Below are 22,066 nucleotides of genomic sequence, written 5' to 3' on the forward strand. Positions count from 1 at the left end.
CAAATTAATGAATGTTGTAGATGTTCAATTTTTACAATATAATTTAGCATTTTTCTGGTTCTGAGAGAGCAAAACCTCTTGCTGAAAGAACTATTTCTGAGGGAAAGGGGAGGGCCTTCTGGTGGCAAAGGTCAGGTGTTAGGGGGCAGGAATTTGATCACAAGATGGCGACCAGGGAGCAGGCCACTTGTCAAGGGGCGGGGCTACTGATGTGGCCCGGACAGCTTGCCTAAACTTGGTAAGTGGCCCTTCACCTGAAATAACTGCCCACCCCTGGTTTAATCTTTTGCACCTTGCTGAACAGTGTCTCTTAATTAGTGAGAATTAATGTGTTAAGTGCTTTGACTTTTCTTGAGGCCCAGGTAAAAAAAATGACTCTGCACCTTCTGACACACAGATGATAATTATGACTATCCAGGGGTGGATGCAGAGAGGGTGCAGTGGCCAGTCACACGTGCTTTTCAAACCATGCTTCAGGAACAGTAACTGGGGACTTTAAGTCCCCACATCAGATAAGAATCTCCCACTTCCTTCCCCTATGTGCCCAGTAGTAATGCCCCTCTCCTCCCATTCCCTCTCCTCCCCTGCCAATCACTACCCCTGTCCCTGGCTGCTCTGGGGATGGGGGAAGTTCCTCTCCTCCCATTCCCTCTCCTCCCCTGCCAATCACTGCCCCTGTCTCTGGCTGCTCTGGGGATGGGGGAAGCCCTCCTGCACTGCTCTAGCTGGACTGTATGAGGAACTAGGCTTAGCCTGGGACAGCAACAGCTATGACAGTGGGTGGATTCCTCTTCCCTGGTAGATAGCCCCACGTGTTCCCTGCCAGCCCAGGAGCAGACTCAGGGAGACAGAACCTTTCCTGTATCCTGTTGTCTGTAGCAGCACTGCATTTCACAATAGCATGCAAAGTGGCAGTGGCAGGTGAGAAAGGGGGTGGGGAGGGGATGGGAAGGGAGAGCCCACTGAGCATGAAGGGGAAGGAAGCAGGTGCCAAGAGTGGGGAGTGGAGCAGGGGGAGAAGAGAAATTCTCACCTGATTTAGGGATTTAAAAAAAGTCCTCAGCTGCTGCTCCTGTGGTGTGGTCTGTCTATCCTGGCTAGAGGGGGGAGAGAGCTACCCCTACAGTGCCAGTTGCTACTCCTGCACCCACCCTTCCTGGATCCCTCCATTTGACTATTTAGGTTACCCAGGCATGCTGCAAATACCAAATGTCCTGGGAATACAAGAAACCTTTGACATAGTTTGTACTCCATGCGTAAATTTGCAGTAGAACATGACTTGCTTTCCTCGCCCAGAGTTTTACATCACTGAGTCTCATCTGTGTTCCTGAATCTCACCATATCTCATCTGTGTTCCTAATTTCCTTCAGCAGAAGCCCAACTACGAAGCAATTATAAAACTTCACAAAACCACAAAAATATTTGAAATAAAGAGGGACACAGTGGCTGCCATCTGGACTGACATACAGCACAGATGGCACTGGAAAGAGATGGTACTAACATATACAGTAATTGGATTTGCTAAGACTATGGAATGATGACAACTTTTAAACAGGTTCTGATGGCAAAGACATACAAAAAGGACCAAAGTAATGCCAAGTACAGACTACCAAGGGGACAGTGATGGCTCTGATGAACATACACAAGTTAGACAAAAGAACGCATTTTGTTGGACAAAACGCTAGATTTTGGATGGATTCAGTGGTGAAGGATTGAGTTGTTCAGATCCAGAAGCGAAGCTCCTGCTTAGCAGTATACTTCCATGGTTTGAGGTGCATCCTGGATATCAGCTGCTTCCAGGGTTCCAGTAGGTCCCTCACCTTGGTGGGTGGTGTGAGACCAGCTGCGGACACTTTCCCCAGAGCCCACACTAGAAGAGGACTGGGTACGGGAGTGGATGAGCCTGGTCATGCTAGCTGTTGGCACTACAAGAAAGAATGAAAAGTTGCTTAAAAAGGCAGTAAGATGACAGCACTGATTAATCATAGTTGACTACTGGGGATCATTCAAGTGCAATACCTCATTAAGTAAGAACAACAAGAACTACACATCCAATCAGAAGAGTCACTATTAGCTGCCCAAACCAGTTTTCTACACCTGAAGTAGGATGTTTAAGGCCTTACTTCAAAAGGTCTGAGGTAGGGAAATGCCAGCCACATGACTGTCCATTTGCAAATGCAGCATTGAAATTGCAAATTAGAATTATGATTGCGCATGTGACCTTTTGAATCAAGCCCTTAGTTCCAGGCAACTAATGAGAGCTGCACACCATGCAACAGTCAGGAACAAAGGTGAAAACCAGACTATACATGTTGCACTATAGATTAGCTTCAGCACACGGTGGGCCAGCAGGGCGTGCCATAAAAATGGATCAGCCTAGCAGAACATGCCAGAAACAGCCACAGTAATGCACCCGAGAACAAAGGGGCCATTCCACTCTACGCAGACTTGGGCAGAGCTAGATGCGCATTTGCAGGTACCTGATTCAGTGCTCAGGTGGTTGAGTTGCATATAAGGGACTGGAAACAACACAAGACCGCAAAAAGAATAAACACAGAAGAGTACCAATTAGTTTTACAGTGCAACTGGGATCTGCTGTAGTGGTTGAATAGCTCTAGTGTGTCAAATCTGCAAACCAGCAGCACTTCATTCTACTCTCAGGCTTATGGCTTGTACACTGCAGTGAATGCTTTGATGTTTGTACACAAAAGCCTCTAAAAAGCCTCCTCATGGAGAAGAAATCACCCCAAAATTACATAAGACCAGGGAAAAATTTTACCCAGCTCTGCCAGTTAGAAAGATAGGAATTAGATCACATAAATAATATATCCTATGTCTCTAATGGCTCAAATCCTTTGCTAGGCTTCCAAAACAGCCGAGCAGCTTAATAAAACACTGCACTCATTTGTTTGCAGCCATCAGATTCTACTTCCCTTGAGAAAGGGGCCAAGGAGCACATTTAGTGATACTAAAGCCTTGACATGGGTTAGAGCATCATTTCCTGGTCTGCTACAGGTTTGTGGCACAGAGCTTTCCCTCCTCCTAAATGGCTGATGTCTGTGAGGTAGGGACAATAACTACAGCAGCACAGACAGTTTTAGTTAAGAAGTTTAGAGGCAGAAGTGCACAGGAAGGATCCCTCAGTGGAGATGGCTGCTGCAGTCATTGCTTCTAGGTACGTCCCGGTCATCTTTTCTGGCAGGAAGGCCATTGCTCTTAGCTCTGAAGCCTTTTAAAAAACTGTCACTCCTAAAGGTTGGGAGAACAACTCTTCCTGAGGACAGCTCAGTTCACTCGGAAGTAGAGAACATCCTCTCTCACCGATTCCTTAGCACTCCAGGCTTTGCCAGGAGATCTCTAACACTTACTTTGCAGTGTTTGCTTTAATGACTGTACTTGCTGTAAGATCTGACTCAAGCCCACAAAACCCTAATCTCAGTCTATGTAGGAGCCAACGAGGCTTTGAGAGCATGCTGAGTCTTGTGGTTAATGAAAGACAACAGCCACTCCGTGTATTACACATCTTCACAGGCCAGTCTTACCTGGCAAGTAGAGAGGACTAACAAAGAGCCAGAGGCTCCCGTTACTTTAAAGGGATACTGCAGCAGGATAAACTTGCTGGGTGGCTAGTATCAGCTGGAGCTTGCTGTGTGAGGCTGCTAGAAGATAAGCAGCTAATGGGCAAACATCTAAGCAGCCCAGAAGTAGAAGCTGTGAGTAGCTGAACCAAGCTGCAGAAGAGAAGGACAGGTTGGCCAAAATGGACCACCCAGTCCCTATGGGTGGCTAGAGAGCCACCTGACAAGAGGGTTAGGAGGCACATAAGACCTGTGCCTGAGACTAGGCATTCAGCCTGGATCTATAAACAGTAAGGAAAAGAGCTCCTGGGTAAGATGGCTGCAGGAGATGGGATATCCAGCACCTGGGCTGTCTCCAAAAGCTGCGAGTAAAGAACTAAGGGAGACTTACAGCTTGCAGGGAATTTATGACTAGGGATTCAGGTTTTCTGTTTGCTGCAGAAAAAATGCTGATTTTCTCCTTTAAAGGAGGAAAACATAGGAAACCATGGGTTTCCCCTTGCAGGCTGGCACAGTTCCCCGCCCCAAATCAAAGCATTTCGGACTTTTTAACAGAGAAAACCAGGATCCTTGGTTGTCACCCAGTGTGGGGAGAGTTTGTTATATAGCTGGTGGCCCTGCATTTGTGTTTTGATTAAGAACTGGAGGACTGGATTGGACAGGGGGGTGATGTGGGGAGAGGGGTGGAAGCCACACAGGAGTGCCTGGCACAGCACTATGAAGCAGGCAGCCTAGCTGAGGGTCAGAGACCCAGAGGAGTAAGGCTGGTGTGATGTGTTAGGCCAAGGCCAGAAGGGTTAAGGCCAGGGTCAGGTAGCCTAGCCAGAGGCTTGTGGGCTGGGGCAGGTTGAGCCTAGGGGAGCTAAGACCAGTGGGAGCAGTCCAGACCAGGTGAGGGAGCCTGAGTGCAGAAGACTGGTGTAGCAGAAGCAGGCTGGCTTGGGGTTGGGGACCTAGAAGGCTGAGAGATGGGATAGAACTACAGTAGCTCTGCAAGGGCCCAGGGGTCCAAAGAGCGGAGAGCTGAGACCAGAGTAGGCTTAAGATGAGAGGGCCAAAGCCTGGGGAGGGTTAGGGCCAGGGGCCCAGAGAAAAGAAAGCCTTGCCAGGGCCAGAGGCCCTGCAGGCTGACTAAAGTGTGGGCCTCTGGATGGGCCAGAAGGCCCAGTGGACAACTAAAGTACCAACAGCAAGGCACGGGCATGGGTACAGGGGTGGAAGGCCACAAATAGCCCTTAAGGCAACTGATGGCCTGGGATACCAGAGGGCCCTCCATCTAGTGCTTGAAGGACAGGACTAGGGTCAGCTGGGTATAGGAGGGGTACACTGGCCAAAGCAGGCTAGGGCTTGCTCTGGGACCCTGGGGCACCCTGCTTTTTACAACTGAACAATTCAATCAAGGCATGGCAGGGAAGAGGAGAGGGTACACCGAGGAACCAGAGTGGAGCAGGAATTGCGTGGCCACCAGGGGTCTCATGGCTACCCCTGGGGCCTGGTCCTGCTACAGAGATAGGTGTTGTAGGAGAATATTGGCCTGCCTATGTCAGCAGAACTCCAGAGTACTGTAGGCCCAGCCAACTTCTTTTAGGGGTGCACTGATAAAAATTTTCTTGGATAATACTGATGGCCGATTTATTAACCAGCCATGTTGGCTGATATCAATCTGATAGCCATTTACAGGAATGCAGTCTGGCAGCTTGGAGAGCAGTGTCCTGCTGGTAGGTGTGTGTGTGGGGGGCAGATCAAGGCCCCCATGGTGAGGGAGGGAGTGGGGCAGAGGCAGGTGATGCCCAGCTCGGACAGTGAATGCAACCCCAGGGCCGGAAGCAGGATGGAGCCGTGGGAGGTTTGTTTGGAGGGGGGCAGGACTTGGCTCCCCACTACTGCGCACACCCCTGAGGGAGGTGTGGGGGGCATGTGCCTCCCCAGATTTTGTGTGCAGGCTTGGGACCAGGGACTATCCCGGCTTCTTCCTGGGATGGGGCTGTGCTCAGGGCAAGTGGGGGCAGGGCAGGCTCAGCTGCAGCACAGCAGAGTGCCCTGAGCAGGGGCAGCACTGGGGGATTCTGGGGAGAGCTATGGCCATCCCAAAATGTTTCCCCATAGTTCTCTCCCCCCACCCAGTAGGCACCCCTCTCAGCACTGTTGCTGCCACCTGCCCTGTGCAGCTCAGCCCTCCCTACACCCACCCACCTGAAACGCAGCTCTTGCCTAGTCCCCCTGGCAGGAAGAGTCTGGCACAGCCCCTGGCCCCGAGCTTGCAGCTCATCCTATGCATAAGACAGGGGCAGGAAAGGGCATATGCCACCCATGCCCTTCCTGGGGGGGCCGCATAGCAGCTGGTAGCTGACATGTGCCCTTCCCCTCCCTGCAAGATGAGCCGCCTGCTGCTCTGTCCTGGCTGGGTAGCACCTGCCCCTGCCCCCCACTCTCCCTCACAGTGGGGACCTCAACCTGTCCCCTCCCCATGCACCCTGCCTCCCACATCTTACTGGCCAGATGCTGCTCTCCCAAGCTGCTGCGCTGTATTCCTGGCTGTATGCATGCTGTTTAAGATGAACCAGAGTTGCATTCCAACAAGTCTGCAAATTATCCTAAATATCTTGTCATGAGGGCAAAGGAAAGGAAAGGATGGGGGTTACATAATAAACTGTCTTTCAACCTGACCTACTCATCTGGGAACAAGGTAAGAGAGTAATTTGAGGCCAGGATAAGCCTAACATCAAGACAATGCTCTGCCCAGGGTCTATTGGATAACGGGGGCCAATTTCTTTAGATGTCTAGGGAAGTAAGCAGCTCTAATGCCTGGCAATTGGTGAGTTTGGCTCTGAAGCTTCACTGGCATCTGCACAGTGAAAACTCGTAAGGAAGCAAATTGTGTCCCAGGAGGGAAGAGCAGCACATGCAGGGTAGTGCATGTCTTGCAGCACCACTGTTGTAAAGCATACTGCACAGCAAGCCTTGTCCCCCTCCCTGGACCAAAATTACATTGGTAGGAGGCAGCCTAGTCTGCTCTCTCAAGGACTTCCTTTGGGACCTAGCACAAAGGACCAACTACCCCACTAGAACCCAGACTGTTTCTAAACTGGGACAAATAGATGGCCCTAGAGCTGATGATCACTTTATCTATACCAAGTGCTTAATTGGTAGTTAAACTATGGTATATAACAAGCATGTGTTTTCACACCACTCATTTTCCGTTCTTGACAAAAGCCATGGAGCTCAGTAGCTGTATGGTCTATACTAAGAGAGGGGGACACTGCTCCTATGATACAAAGATGACTTATGTATCCTTAAGAGCTCAGCACAATCCACAGGTAGTCTGAGCTCCCTCAAACCAAACCTGCTCCAGAATGGGGAGTTGTTGGTTACTTACTATAGCCCATTCCCTGAACAAAATACTTGAAGGCTTCTGTCAGCTTCCCTGGCTGCAGAGAAAAACACAAGGCATTACTGCAAGTGGAATAAAGCATGTGTTTTAAGACAACTCTAATCTGCTCAACCAGGAAATGAGTTCTTACCTGAACTACCTGAGGCAGCCCCCCACAGTCTGCCATCTGCAAGAGAGAAGAGAAGGATTTTGAATCATTCTGTATAGCCAATCCTCGTGCTAGCCCAATTCCACTAATAGCTGCTTGGATGGGAGCCTGGCTAGCAAAAATGGAATAGACTACCACCTTTAAAATGAGGTGAAGCCCACATAAAGCATGTAGTACATCACTGTGAGCTCTCTCTGCTTGGCTCTGAGAACACACTGGAGCTGGTAACTTTTGGGGGTGTATCTCTGTTACCAATGAGCTGCTCCAGGTCATTTTTAGGCCTCAATGAGCAGCTCTTTCCCTACCCCAACTCTTTCCACTAACAGGACCAAGTTCTTCCTATCTGTGTCCCCTTCATATTTTAGCTTTCTGACATGCTAAGAAGTCGTCTTGATATAGACAGATGAGATGAGGTGAATGCTGAGCTGGTATAAAGGTGATAAAATTGCGTCCAAAGAAAGCCCCCCTCTGAAATTGGAGCAGAGTGTAGGACAGGAGGAGGGTGTGACTGGACCACCTCTGCAATTGCTAACTTTCTTATTAGATGGCTCCCTGGAGACCATTTGCCCTTGGTACAAACTCAAGCAGCCCCTAGGCTACCCATTTTTTATCAAGGCCAGAAGCATACAGTTTAGAAAACCAGGGAATTGGAACTAGTTTCCTGACCACATGCTCCCCTCTCCTACTCTGAATAATCTTGGCACCAGAAAGCCTACAGTCCAGAATACCTATCTAGACCCCTCTGAATGTTAGATTCATAGAAGGAGATTAATCTTTAAGATGGGCTTTTAGCACAGATAACATTTCTAAGACATCTGTAACAACTCTAGAGCTGCTGCTTACCTTTAAGAGTGTAGTCTTGGTTGGGTCCAGCCGTGAGTTGCATTCAACCTGAAGGGCAAAAGGGAAGATCAGATGACATCCAAAGTGTCAAATACAGAGCAGCAACCACCTTCAGCACCAGAACCATCCAGATAAGCAAATAGCCACTAGTATATTCCTCTTCCTTCGTGGAAGGGAGAAGAATGAATCAGATGACAAGGTAGCAGGTGCAGAATGGTAAAAAAGAAGGGCAGATTGAATGAATGAAAAGCAGCAGAAGACCACTAGAATAACTTCTTACAAGGACAAACTCCTCAACCTGATCTTTAAACATGCTTCTGTGTCACTTTGCCATAAGGAGAACATTACAGAACTGTGAGAATGGGCTGTGGCTGGGAAGGCGGGTGTCCATGAGACTGCTACAGCATAGTTTTCGCTCTAAAATATTTGGGAAGCCCTTTGTTGCAGCAGCAGAGTCTGAGTGGGAAAGGTTGTTGCACAATGACATGGAGGGGGAAATCATAGTCTGGATCTTGATCGGCCCAGTTCACCAACTCAAATATATTTCTTTAGGCCAGTTGAGTTCAGAAGAGTGGGTAAGGAGAGCATGTAGTGTAAGGCAGTAAAAGAGTATCTTGTGAAACAGCTAAATTGGATGAACGAGTTATAATGAAGTCCAGGAGCTGGGACCCAGATTATTTCGTGCTTTGTCACAGCCAGGAAAGCTGAGGTCTGACAGCATGCCTCCTCTGCTATAGACTGAAAAGTAACTGGACTTTTTGGAGAGTTTATCCCAGGTTCACAGTAGCAAAATCAAGGAACTGGACTCTGTTATTTTGTTTTGGAAGAGGGCAGGTTTTTAACTGGGGGGAAAAAAACAGAAAATAGAGTGGCCAGGATGAGCTTCGCAAGGATCTAATGGCTTTCTTCAGGGTACTTGGAATTTCCCAGGTTTTTGCAAGCTTTCTTAAAACAGCAGTGAGGCTATTCCTCCAGTAATTCCTATTGTTTACATAGTGCTACCACAGAGTCCCAGGCCTGCTCACACTTGATGACTCGGGGACAAGAGACATGCCTACCCCCACTCTCCCCACCATCTCTCAGCTCCTCTATGCTGCACAAACCCTATTTAGAGCTGTCCTCAAAACAGGGTGGAGAAGAAAAGGTTAGTGTGGGTTTGCAGAGGCCAAGTCAGGCCTGAAGGCAAATAGCTCCCTCTCCTGCATCAGAGTCTGTGACCAGAAAGCTTGTATTCAGCTTACAAACATTTGTCCAAAGAGGAAGGCTGAGGAGCTCTGCCAGCCTGAAATTCCCAGCTGGTCTTGATACAGTACCAAAGGAACAGTAATTCATGATCATGTGAACCAGAAGTCCACACACCAGTCTTACAGATCTCAAGGGATAGCACCCTGCAGACACCTGGTCCTTGAAAGAATAATGGCCTTAACGGAGCAAGCTCTAAGATGTTCAGGTATAAGGACTTTAGTCAGTTCCTATCAGAAGTGAACAAGTAGCTTCTTCACTTAGCGGTCTAGCTGATAGGACTTGTATATCTGTTTCTGAGAGAGCATTAATTCTCTCAAGGGTCAAGAGGGTTAACTGATAACACTCTTGACATCCAGAGTATATAGTTGACTTCCCCTGGAAGACCACAGGGCTTCGGGAAACAGGCAGAAGCATTGGCTTTGACAAAGAACAAGCATTTCTTGTGAAAAGGCTCTGGATGACCCTAGAATATCAGTTGGTACCATGGTTCACTGAATAAGGTGGCTTTGCCAACTGCTCACTGGGATATTGGGAGAACTCTGAGTAAAAGAGGCCATATACACTTACCACAGCTTCCACAGCAGGTGAGCTGTCACCAACCACTAGCAAGGCTGGGCATCTAGGCAAAAACCAAAAGAGAAATGTATTCCTTGGAGTAGAGGTGCATTGATACATCAGTCTGATATTGGATTGTCACTGATTTAAAGAAAATTGACTATCGGAATTCACCCCCCACCCCCAGGGATTCCCTGCACATGGGGATCTAGTACACTGGATGATATATACAATATTTTGGGTTAAGAATGTATAGGATCTATGGATTCTGATGGGTCTGCTATTGGATGGCACTGATTATTGTAGCATGAGAGATGTGTTGACAGGTTTGGCATCTATTGTTATGCAAGGCTGTGTCCCATTTGATGTCTGTTGAACAGTGGAATGTTTGCTTCTAATGATGAGTTGAAGTTAAGGGGATATTTAAAAGCTAGGAATGGAGGACCTGGGAATCTCTCTCTCAAGGTCTGATCTTTATTGAGTAGAGTATAGGTTATAATGGGTTGATGATGATTCTTGTTAGTTCAAGTGTGACATGGCTGGTGACCACCAGGAATGTGTGGTCTTTTTGTATTGTAACAGGTTCCTGCGGGGTACTTAGATGGCTCTTTCAAAGATGAACTCTATTTCTCTGTCGGTGTGTCCTTGTATAAAGTCAGATTTCAGGATGGCAAAATGGGTATCATGAGTACAGGTTTCTCTTGCTTTATGCGGGTTCTGTACGTGCAAATTTGCTCTTATGCGACGACCTTTTTATACCAAAAATTTGTTATATGCGAGGCAAATTCACTCTTAGGTGATCGGTGTGGTAGAAGCCCGCAGTCAGCTGCCTTGTGTGGTGCGTTGTGGGAGTGATGTACACCAAAATACAGTCTCCTGTGTGGATCTGTGCTCCTCGCTCATTGTCTGTGACACGTGTTTCTGTAGTTGCCATCCCTAGTGTGGTAACATTCACCACCACCCTGTGCTTGTGTGTACTGTCTGCTGTTGGTGAGTACCAAAACTGTCTTGTAAAAGTGGTAGAAATGGGTCTGAGGGTCAGTACTGTCGTGGTCTTGGAACATATCCCTATTTGTTACATTGTAAAGTGAGTTCCCTTTATGCAAACTTGAGTTATGCACTGTTTTCCAGGAACACATGTACAGCATAAAGCAAGGGAAACCTGTACTTTCCTCAGAGCAGTTGTGGTGGTATCTGAGGGCTTTACTGTAGATTACCATTTTTTTAGTAAGTTTGGGATGATTGCTGGTTTTGTGGATGTAAGTATGAGGTCTGTGGCTTTTTGTATATAATGGTTTGTAGGATGCCATCCTGTACGTAGATCAGGGGTGGGCAAGATACAGCCCAACAAGCATTCTACCTGGCCCCTGGGGCCCCTAAAAATGAATATATAATATGTAATGCAGGTAAAGTGCAGGTTTAATGGAGCAGTTTTCTAAAAATTCCTTCTCCAGGTGGCTCATGAAGTTGGCATTTGGAGGGGCCATATTTGTACCCATAACTGTGCCTGTTTTGGAGGAAGTGTTGACTGATGAAAGTGAAGTTGAGTGAGGATGAAGTGGATACATTGTGCAACTTGTTGCAAATCTGTGTACCAAATGTTCATATAAGTATTTCATGCAGGCAACTATGTCTTCTTGGTATGGGATATCTACAGGCTGGTGACACTGAAAGTTCCAGGTACAGCTTTCTTAGGGAGGTGGTTAATGTTCTGGACCTTGTTGAGCAAGTCTGTTGGCTTGTAGAAAACTGTGTTTGAGTGACAGGTCATTTCAGGGTGGTTTCTATGAATCCTGATAGCTCTTTAATGAGGATACTGCAGTTGGGTATGATGGGTCTGTGTGTAATTTGAGTTTGGTATGCTTTGTTCACAACCAAAGGCTGCTAAAAAGGGCTGCTTCTGAAAGTCCAGATTCTGGAATATTAATTTAATGACAAACTTATCAGACAAGAGGTCACATTTTGTAGCTTCAAAGGGACCTAGTAATTTGTCAGTGATGTCCCCTGATTTTTGTGGTCTGAGTGCAGTGCTGGTCGCCATTTTTGCAGTAGAGTGCAGGGGGTCTCCCCTTTGCCTCTGGCCAAGAGACCTCAGAAGTCCCACCCCTCCCTGGAGATTGACAGATGGCCATCTGTCAATCTCCAGGGAGAGGTGGGACTTCTGGGGCCCCTCAGCTAATTGGGGAGGTGGGGCAGCTACCGTGTTGCACCATGAAAACTGCCCTCTTCGCTTCAGGATACCAAGGCTTCCTACTTCTGTTTTCAGATCCCTTCCCTACTTGCTGGCCATTTTACAGCTTTTTTACGGTCCCTGTGCTTTTTTGCTGGGACCAGCTTTTTCATAGGGGACCCACCAAATTTCCAGTTTCTGTGAAAATTGTCATAGGAGAAAAACATATTAAGTTTCTTCCTGTGAAGTATGGGCAGCAAAAGGGGGAACTAGAGCTTCTGCCTGTAGCACTTAAGTAGGTGGGTATTGTCTGGGTTGGATTCTCTTCTTGCTTACAGTAGTGGTGGTGGTGAAGTTTTCCATTGAAGTTAATAGGGTTCAGCCCCTAGACGCCTACAGCATTTTCTGGACTCGATCATCTGCAGTTTCACAGTTCACAGAATACTCAAGCCTACAACAGTTCTACCCCTTGGCAGATCTTAGGGGTCTGTACACATCTGAATGCTGAGGGAAGTGTGAATCAGTACAGTTAGTTCTACTTCTTGGACATGATCCTCCCTTAGCTACTGACCTCCTCTGACCACCCATGATTTAATTTTTACATTCCTCTACAGCAGTGGTTCTCAACATTTTTTGTACCAGGATCAATTTATAAACATCAGTGGCCAATCCCAAGTCAGTACTCCTCACTACCAGCCTGCTGCCCCTAGGCCCCAGCTCCTCAGTGTTTTTAAAGTTTGTTGATCCATTTTTAAAGTTTGCTCATGACCCTTGCATTTTTCCTTGTGACCCATGGGTTGAGAAACACTGCTCTACAACATCCTGCTTTCAGCTCACTCAGGCTGCCACAGGGTTCCTCTCTGTTCTCCATATCTACCTGTCCCTGGAAAAAAATCCTGCTCCTTGCCTTGAACATTCCCTGCAGCTGCCTTCTCTCCCCAGTGGGCTACTGTGAAGATCTCCATGCTCCCTGCCATTCTTCTCTACAGACCTCAGCCCTTGCTAGAGGTAAACAAACAACTGATTTTTGTTTTATTAGGAAAAAAAGCATTTCAAGTTCACTTGAATTAAACTATTTTTCATTTTCCCCCCCTCACATAAATAGAAAAAAAATTGTTACATATCAAACAAAATCATTCTGTTCAACTGGAATCAGAATATTTGGATTCAGCAAGTGTTTTTTGATGTTTTTCTTGAAAAAAGTCAAGTTACATTTAGAAAGCAGACATACATTTTTAAACAATGTTTTGTTGTTGGGGTGTTTGTTTAAGACGCATAGAAAGACTGATGCAGAGCAACTTACTTGAGTGTTTTTGCTGTGTTTTCATTGATGCCCAAAACTGGTCTCTCAATTTCCAGGTCTCTACGACTGGAAGACGAAACAGAACAATTTTCCATCACACTACACAGGGAACCCTGCCATGGTAAAAGGGCAGTTCTCTGGAAGAGGGGCTGTGGAAGGAGATGACCCAGCTATCTCCCAGTTGAGGTCTGTATAAAAAAGTGACTAACATCTCCCAAGAGGATTCTGATGGTAAAACCTAGCAGAATGCTTTAAACCACAGGCAGGGCCTACTGCTCAGGGTTAGCACCAAATCAGAAAATGGTCTCTCCAGGCTTTAGTAACAACATAGGCCTGGTTCAAAAAGGAACAGTCTACTACTGCCACCCAGTTTATTCAGCAGAGCAAAGAGAAAACATTGATTTGCATTTTCAAGTCATAAGCTGTGGAGAACAGGAAGGAGACTCAAGGTATAATGTTAGCACTTTTGTCCCAAGGACTAGGCAAAAGGCTACTGAGACACTGTATTTAAATAGAAACAGCACTCTTCTGAGCTGGCTTTGTTTACTGATCCAGGGATAGAACACAGCTCAGCTGCAGATAAATAAAGGCTAAGGAAACTAGACCTATGGTGGTAGGAGTCATTATGAGATGCTTCAGAGTACAGCAGGTGGAAGGCTGTACATATTAGATGAGTACTTCCTTGTCTTGGGACTGTCTCCTGTGCCTTGTGCACCTAGGGGGTGCAGTAACTGTAAAACTGGCTGTGTACACACAGGCAAAATAGAGTTCTGTACCTGTTATATGAATTAAGAAACAGCTGAAGGTTATCTTGGTTAATGTCCTGTGCAATGTGAAGTGTGTATGTCTGAATAAGGTCCAGATTTGCCTGCAGTTCCTCCTATGGAGAAAGGATACAGTTAAAAAAGGCACAAAACAACATTTTGTTAAACATTTAAAAATCCTACCTGGGAAATTAACTTTGTTGAATATGCAACAGTGTACAAATCCCACATAAATCATTCACCCACCATCCCATCCCCAACAACCAAAATGCACAGATCTGCATTAAGTTCTGGGTTACACTGAAAAGACTGGCAGTGAACTTCATCTTGTTAGCTCTAACACTGCTTTCCAATTTGTCAGGATTCTTCTGAATTCTGCTTCTGAGCTCAGTGTGTTCCTTCCCAGTTTCTTGTCACCTACAAATATACTCGAGAATCTCTCCATTACAACATTCAAATTGTTAATAAACATGGGCCCAAGACAGACCTCTTCGGAGCTCCACTCAAAACCTTCTGCTATTTTGACATGGATTTGTTTATAATTGCCCCTTGATTGCAGCTATTGAGTCAGTTGTCAGTCCATCTTGTAGTATGTTATTTACTCAAATACAAGATGACTGAAGATAAGATGACTCCTCAGTAATTAGATTTCATATATGGACAATGTATAAATTTGTTACAATTGTCCAGGTACAAAATCTAAGTATTGGAGGGTTGTTTTGAATTCCCACCCCCACTGCTACAGCAGGGAAAGTGGTAGCTGGGGGGGAGGGGAGGGTTGTCAGGTGTCCCCCTTGCCCTCTGCCCCAACCTGCTTCTGACCCCTGCGGCCTTCCTGCTCCACCTGCACCTGCCCACCCCAGCTCTCCACAGCCTTTGCCCTTCCCCCTGCTTCCCAGTCTCTGCCCCCCTGTGGTTCTCTTCAGTCTCTGCCTCTTCCCCCCGCCCCCAACTCAACTTTATTGTCAGATGCTGCTCAGGCTGCACTGATGATCAGCTTGACAGAGGAAGGACGACTCCTTGGGAAGAACTCCTCTGCTAGTTCCTTCAGTACCCTGGGATGAAATTTTTCATATGCTCTGTGCCGGGAGAGACTCCAGGCCAAGTTGGAGCCAAGCTGCTCCTGACGGGAAGGAGGAGGGGAGAGGAGGCGGCTCTGGCCCCAACCTGGGCTCAGAGCCAGTCAGTTGCAGCAGCTGCCTGCATCTCCTTCATTTCATATGCAAATATAAGAGGAGGGGCTTTTCCTCCCATGCTAGTTGGGGGCAAAAACCCCTCATCCTGTATTCAGGTAAATGCAGTAGCTTTCTCTAGCCCACATTTCTCCAATTTGCTTATGAGAAGGTCATGTGGGACTGTCAAAAGCTGTACTTAAATCCAGCTACAGTGATACACTATATACACTGCCTACCTTTCATCCACCTAGCTAGTTTGTCAAACAAGATGATCAAGGTTGTTTGGCATGATTTTTTCTTAGTAAATCCACGTTGGCTGCTTGTGATCAGCCCTTCCTTCTCCAGATGCTTGCAAGTAAACTTCCTTATGATATGCTTCAGTAACTTCCTAGGTATCAAGGCAAGGCTAACTGCTCTTAATTCTCCAGGTCCTCCCTTGTGCCTTTTTTTTTTTTTTAAAGAGGAGCACTACATTGGCTTTCTTCCCAGACCTCTGCTACCTTACCTGTTTCCCATGACTTCATAAATTTTATCGCCTAGGGTTCAGAGATCTCTTCTGCTAGTTCCTTCAGTACCCTAGGATGAAATTTATCAGGCCCTGCTGACTTGAGTAGAGAATGTTGTTCCTGGGAGAAAGGAGTGGATGGAGTCCAAGTAAGGACAGAGAACTGGAACGGCACAATAAAGGTTGCTGGAGTGAAACTGTTTGTGGTGCTGTTTGGGACACTGGCACTCTGCCTCTACCCCTTCTCCCCCTCTTGGAAGGTGAAAAGAAGATTTCTGAGAGGGGTGCTATGAATTTCTGGGAAAGCTAGGGATAAAGAAGAGCAAATGTCTCAAGCTCCTTGCCGCTTACGAAAGCACACCAGTGCTGGCTTCAAAGCCATACTACTGGAGAAAAACTAAATAAGCCATTGTCTTTGTGAGTCCAGAGGCAGAGCTTTCCAAGAAATGGGCAAAATCCATGACACCTTTATATCCTCCAAACAATTCTTCCCTATTAGTCAAGACAAGATTCAAGATAGATGGTTCCCTAGTTGTACCCTCAACTTCCTGAATTTTAAAGGTGTCCTCCACATGAGTCACGAACTTGCTCAATATTTTATGTTTGCTGTATAATTCTTCCAGCAAATACCTGACATACTGTATTAATACAATCTAATACCATTGCACAACTTTTGGATAGCTGTCACCTCCTTGAAGAGCTCCTCATCTATCTCTTTTTCCTGACTTGGTTGTCTATAACAATCCCCCACCATTATATATTATATACCTTTCTTTTTTATCGTCACCCAAATACATTCTGATATTTTACCTTCTTCCTCCTGAATCAGGGAACAAGTGTTTGCATTTTTGTGGTATATAACACCACCACCATTCTTCCTCCAAATCCTGTCCTTCCAAATCACAATGTACCTTTTAATGTTGAACTTTCAGTCATAACAATTGTCCAACAAAGTCTGTTATACCAATCAGGTCATAGTTCTTTTCACAGGCTGCGACTTCCAGCTCATCTTGTTTGTTTCCCATACTTCTCATGTTTGCATATATTGGGCATGTTTTGTACTTAGACCTACTTGTTTCTCTTTTGCATTTCTTACTGCTGTCCAGTGGCTCTGTGGCCCTTCCCCTGAGCTCAGCTTTTCTGGTCCTCTCCTCTCTGGATTTTTTGCTTTGCTGCTGGAGGGATTTTTTCACCATCCCCCATGGAATCTAGTTAAAGCCCTTCTTACTAGGTTGGCCACATGATGCCCAAAGATGCTTTTTCCAGTTCTGGGCCAATTAGTACCCATCTCTTGGTAGCTGTCTTCCTCCCCAGAACATCTGCCCATTGTCAAAGGATCCAAAGCCTTCATGTTGACAACACTTTCATGATGTGATGGTGCCTGCCTGGGCCCTTACTTTGAACTGGGAGGACTGATGAGAATACCATTTGTGTTCCAAGCTACTTAATCTTCCTGCTCAGTGTCCAGGGAAGCAGAAAGAGGAATTCCTGGCAAATTTTTCTGTGACATCTTGAATATGGACTCCAGGCAAAGAGCATACCTGGGACCCCAAATCCAGGTGACAAATTGGTAATTATGTCCTCTGCAGAAAGGAGTCACCAACCACCACCCCTCTCTCTTCTTCCTTCTTGGTGAAGTGGTCTTAGAGCCCTCCCATCCCTGGGGCCCTGCACTTCTTTCCTTTTAGACTCCTGGGCCCTCTAATCCTTGCCTGCCAGTGTCTTCACTTCTGCTTTTTTTCCAGCTGCAATACTGCAGAGTGCCTGAATCAATCTGTTCCTTTTGAATTCAGGGGACCTCACCTTCTGGCAGGCACAGGCTGATACTTCTTTTCTCTTTGGCCTCTCCTTTGCCAGCTTCTCATGACTTCTATCCAAGAATTCTTCATTTTCCCTGATAGTATGTAGCATAGACAGCTGTGTTTCCAGCTCTTCAGCCTTTTCCTCCAGGATGGGACACCAGCTTACTCTCAGTGCAAATGAAATGTTTCTAGACTCCCTGGGAGGAACACAAACACAGTACATCCTGTGCAAGTAACAACTGCTGATCCCATCTCTATTTATGCCTCTTATGCTACCTAGAGCAGGGGTTCTCAACCGTTTTCTTCCCGAGGCTTCCCCTAGAATGCTTTAAAAACTCCATGGCCCATCTGTGTCAGAACAACTGTCAGACTCCCCAAGCCCACACACAGAGCCCAGGTGCAGCAGGTGGGGCTCAGTGGCAGGGAGCCTGAGGCCCTAATCACCTGAGCAGCAGCAGCGTGGAGCCTCGCCCACAGCGCTGCCTGCAAGATGGAGGCTGTGGGCCTAGGTGGGGTGGACCTGGGCCCACCCCTGCCCCTTCCTTGGGACTCACCTCAGCCCCAGGGGTATGAGGCGGCTCCCCCCTGCGCCACGCCGAACTGGGCTGACCCCCTTGAAACCTGTTCACAGCCCCCCAGGGGGCCACAGACCCCCATTTAAGAACTGCTGCTCTAGAGGACACCTATGTTGTAGAAAACAAAACAAACAATAAAATCTGTGCACGTGCAGTGCATACCCACACACAGCCCCCTGTCCCCTGGGACCCTCCTATGCAGAGCCGGCCTTAGGTGTGGGCAATGTTGGGCAACTGCCCAAGGAGGGCAAAGGGACACCACACGCACACAAATGGGTGCCATGAACCACAGGTAAGAGTGCAGGTCTGGGATGTTGCTCAGGGCCTCACACAATGCTGAGGTAGGTGGAGGGGGCCTTGGTGGGGCATAGTGGGATGCCTATGATTCTGTGTGTGTGTGTGTGGGGGGGGCCAGCAGCAGTACCTGCCCCCACCCAGGGGGGCAGGGTGGGGCAAGGCAGAGCATGCAAAAAGCCCTGGGCTGGAGCCAGCAGCCTGTAGAGGTTAGCACGGGAGGGCTCAGGCTGAGTCTCGCCTGCACACAGCCAGTTGCATGTCAGGCCACGGATGAGTCCTGTGGTAGATGCACAGCGCCAGAACCCCTGTGCCAGCATTCGCTGGCTACCCATCATGGGCTCCTTCCCCCTCCACTTTGGTTCCATGGGACTGCAGCCAGTAGTTCCTGCCACAGACAGACGTCCTGCCCAGCTCTCTGGCTGGTTGGACAGAGCCCCTTTGTGGCAGGGCAGCAGTACTGGTGACTGGGGGGGAGGCATTAATGAGGGAGGTAGGGGGAAGTTCTCACCATTTTCCTGTAAACCAGCTCTGCTCTTGTGGTGAACTTCCAGGAAAACCTAGTCTCTATTAGCTGCTCCTCTGTTCGCAAGAGGCTGCCTTTTATAACGCTGCCTAATCTGGTCTTACTTGGCTCTACCTCTCAATTAGCTAGACCAGCCCCAGCTTAAGAAAAGCACTCAACACAGAGCTACAAGCACAAAGCCTGTCAATTAGTCACTCCATAACAAGAACATGTCAACTGCACAGACACCACAGATCAGGCACCTAGAATTTCTGGTCTTCAGACCACCAACTCCCAGAAAAGCCTTCTTATGGCAGAGTCCCACTGCTGAGCTGCTCCTTTCCTCTCCTCACAGCAGGTCCTCAGGCAAACTCCCTCTCAGTTGGTTCATGTTATTTCACTGTCACCCTAATACCTCTGGATTACACAAATACCTCCACTTGTCCCTCAGTATATCTGTCCGGAGAAATGCCATGGCAAGCATGCACAAAGCACATGATTATCTGAGACTCCCTTGGTAAGCCAACAACATGTTGAGTTTTGGGGCAACTTTAATCACTGGCTAAACAACTTCTATGGCCTTGGGCGGGTCTTAAAGCCCAACCCAACTTACCACTCCTATCTACAGCAGCTTGTTAGTCCAAAAAGAGAAATATTATAGCAACTTTCCATTTACCGAACAGCTGTTAAAGTAGTCATGCCTGGAATCAAGAGATTGTTTTCTAATGCCAGAGACCAGAAGGAAAAAATCTGGATACAAGAACCTCCATCAGAATGCTGTTTTAGAATACCTTTATTTACCAGGACATTTATTTTCAGAACTTGCCCCGATCACTCCATTTCTGAAGGAAACAAGCGATGGAAAGCCAAGAAACAAGCCAAAGAAATAAGTGATAGGAAAGCCAAGTGATTTAGCTGTGTAACAGGGAGCCAGAGGCTCCTGTTACTTTAAGGGGAGAAGCAGCAACAGGGAGGTTTCCCAGGTGGCAGAAACATTGCCCTTGTTGAGCTGGCTGCAGGAGAAGAGGCAGCCAGGGGAAAAACCAGAGGATATGAGTACCTATTGTAGGGCTAGTTGCTCTGCAATAGGAAGTTGGGCAGATCCCTGCTACAGGCAGATAAAACTGCTAAAGCAGTCAGAGCAGCAGTTGCAAGCTGCCCAGGAGTTAGCCATCAGGTCCTAATTGTAAAGCCCTGTGGGTGACTGGAGGGCCACCTGACTGGAAAGGGCAGGGCTTGAGAGCTATATAAGCCCAGGGCTTGAGCCAAGCAAACTGTCTGTCCCTGCACGCAGAACAGCTTTGCAGCAAGACGGCTGTTGCTGGGTGACTGGCTGCAATCGTGCTATGTCTAGAAACAGAAAATAAGGAGATGTGGGCTGGCAGAGGACTAGGACCCAGGATGGTATACAGAGGACTAGGACCCAGGGTTTTGGTATACAGACAGTGAGTTGAGAGTTTTAGTTATAGCCAGACTGCTTATATTGTTTGTTTGATTCACCAGTGGGCCGGCTCATGACTGGTAGTGGAGGTCAGAGATCACAGTGCAGGGAGCACAAGGGCTTGCACCTGCCCAGGGACAGGGGCTCAAACCACAGTGGTGATTGAGGGGCTGGGCTCAAGGTGAAGGCAGGCAGAGGCTGAGAGGGCCAAAACCTAGGCAAAAGGGATAGGGAGAAGAAAGGTCGCCTGAAGCCAAGAAGGCTAGGGCTGGAGCCTAAGAAGGGTAGAGACATGGCTAGGGGCCAGTGCCTAAGGAGGTCAGAGTTAGGGTCAGAGGCCCAGAGTCTGATACAGCAAGACAGGGGTTGGAGCGCAGAAGCCAGGTACAGTACACTAGGCCTAGGCTAAAGGGAACAAGCAAAAGAAAAGGAGCAGAGGCTGAGATGGCTAAGGCTTCAACAAGAGTGTGGGGTCCTGAAGTGACTGGACACTGACTGGGGAACAAAGTGCTCCACCTAAATATTAACTGGTAACAGCTGTGAGGCATGGATTTAACTATGGGGGTGGCTGGAGGTCACAAAGCCCATAAAGCAACAGATGCCCTGGGGCATAGACTAGCCAGGAGGGCCCATGGCCCACTTAGCTCGAGTGGGGTCTGAGGGGGCCCTGCTGGATGCAGTGCCACAGAGGGCTTGCTTTGGGACTCTGGGGCAACCTCCCTTTTTGCAATCACTATTCCAACAAAGATACAGCAGGTGGGGAAAAAGGGGAGAATACCTAGAGACCCAGAGCAGGGCAGGAGATGCGTGGCCACCCCTAAGGGGCTGGACCCTGTTATAGGCTAAAACAAGAAAACTTCCTAACTCCACCCAAATTCAGAGATGTTCCTTAGGTAAATTCCTGGAACGTAAAGGTTTCATAGTAAGAAGCAGGGAGAGAACTGAACATTATATTTTTTCTGCTTTTGCCAGAAGCCAGTGGAGACTTGTTTTGCACTGGAAATCACAGAAAGATGGAAGATGAGATTTTTGTCTTTAAGGCTCAAATTTGCATTGGTGGCCAATAAACTGCTGCTTCTCCGCCAGTTCCTAAATGCAGACAAAATTTCAGCTGTGAGACTGGCATCTGTATGTGGTAATTGCTTCTTAGATGCAAGCAAGGCATTAGGGATGTTTACGAGAGAGTGGAATTTTCATTTCATTTCCTTCCCTGATCTAGGGAATGGACTAAATCAGCAGGGCAGATGATAGGATGTGGATAGATGCCAAGGGCACAAAGTCTTAGTTGCAGGGTTGTCCAGTTGAGAAGCTAGGCCTGGTCTGTGGTAACCCCCTCTTTGGAGGAGTAGATACAAGTACAAAGGACAAAGCATACATTTCACTAGTACTGGCAACTCTGTAGTAAAAAAAAAAAAAAAAACTTACATGACCAAAATGGTGAGCCAAGACTATGTCCACTATGTTGGTTGTCCAGCCTGAAAGCTAAAGAGGAAACAAAGCCATTTCAAGCTATTTTGCTACAAATATCTACATAAATCTTGAAAAGTAAACACAGTGAAATAATAAAATGCAGAACTAGCTGTAAAGGATGGGAAATGATATACCAAAAATTTGAGAGAAGTTTGGTTCATGTAAGAGGAGTACACAGAATATAGCTGTCTGGAGAAGGCTAGATCTTTAAAAAAAACCCCAGCAACTGCAGACTAATACCATGGTCAAAAGAGATGTTGCATATCCCTCCTGCCACACAAGACCTTGAGTGCAGCACTAAC

At 47.3% G+C, this 22,066-nt stretch overlaps 1 protein-coding gene across 4 annotated transcripts in view; it reads right to left on the bottom strand.

Moving 5' to 3' along the window:
• Positions 1 to 1,530: 1,530 nt before the first annotated feature.
• NDRG3 (NDRG family member 3) overlaps positions 1,531 to 22,066 on the bottom strand; it is an 80,741-nt gene continuing 60,205 nt past the window's right edge. For 3 of the 4 annotated variants that reach the window (XM_019550731.1, XM_019550730.1, XM_019550733.1), the window contains 9 exons: positions 21,720 to 21,776; positions 14,010 to 14,113; positions 13,234 to 13,299; positions 9,773 to 9,824; positions 7,961 to 8,008; positions 7,100 to 7,135; positions 6,955 to 7,006; positions 2,481 to 2,519; positions 1,531 to 1,925 (listed from right to left, as the gene is read on the bottom strand). In XM_019550731.1, the coding sequence (XP_019406276.1) occupies positions 1,747 to 1,925; positions 2,481 to 2,519; positions 6,955 to 7,006; positions 7,100 to 7,135; positions 7,961 to 8,008; positions 9,773 to 9,824; positions 13,234 to 13,299; positions 14,010 to 14,113; positions 21,720 to 21,776 (633 nt within the window). In that variant the 3' untranslated portion in view covers positions 1,531 to 1,746. The remainder of the gene's footprint in view (positions 1,926 to 2,480; positions 2,520 to 6,954; positions 7,007 to 7,099; positions 7,136 to 7,960; positions 8,009 to 9,772; positions 9,825 to 13,233; positions 13,300 to 14,009; positions 14,114 to 21,719; positions 21,777 to 22,066) is intronic. The other variant, XM_019550732.1, reaches the window with a different exon arrangement.

This window comes from Crocodylus porosus, unplaced genomic scaffold (genome assembly GCF_001723895.1).
Source record: "Crocodylus porosus isolate Cpor-Errol unplaced genomic scaffold, CroPor_comp1, whole genome shotgun sequence".
In the NCBI taxonomy this organism is placed as follows: Eukaryota; Metazoa; Chordata; order Crocodylia; family Crocodylidae; genus Crocodylus; species Crocodylus porosus.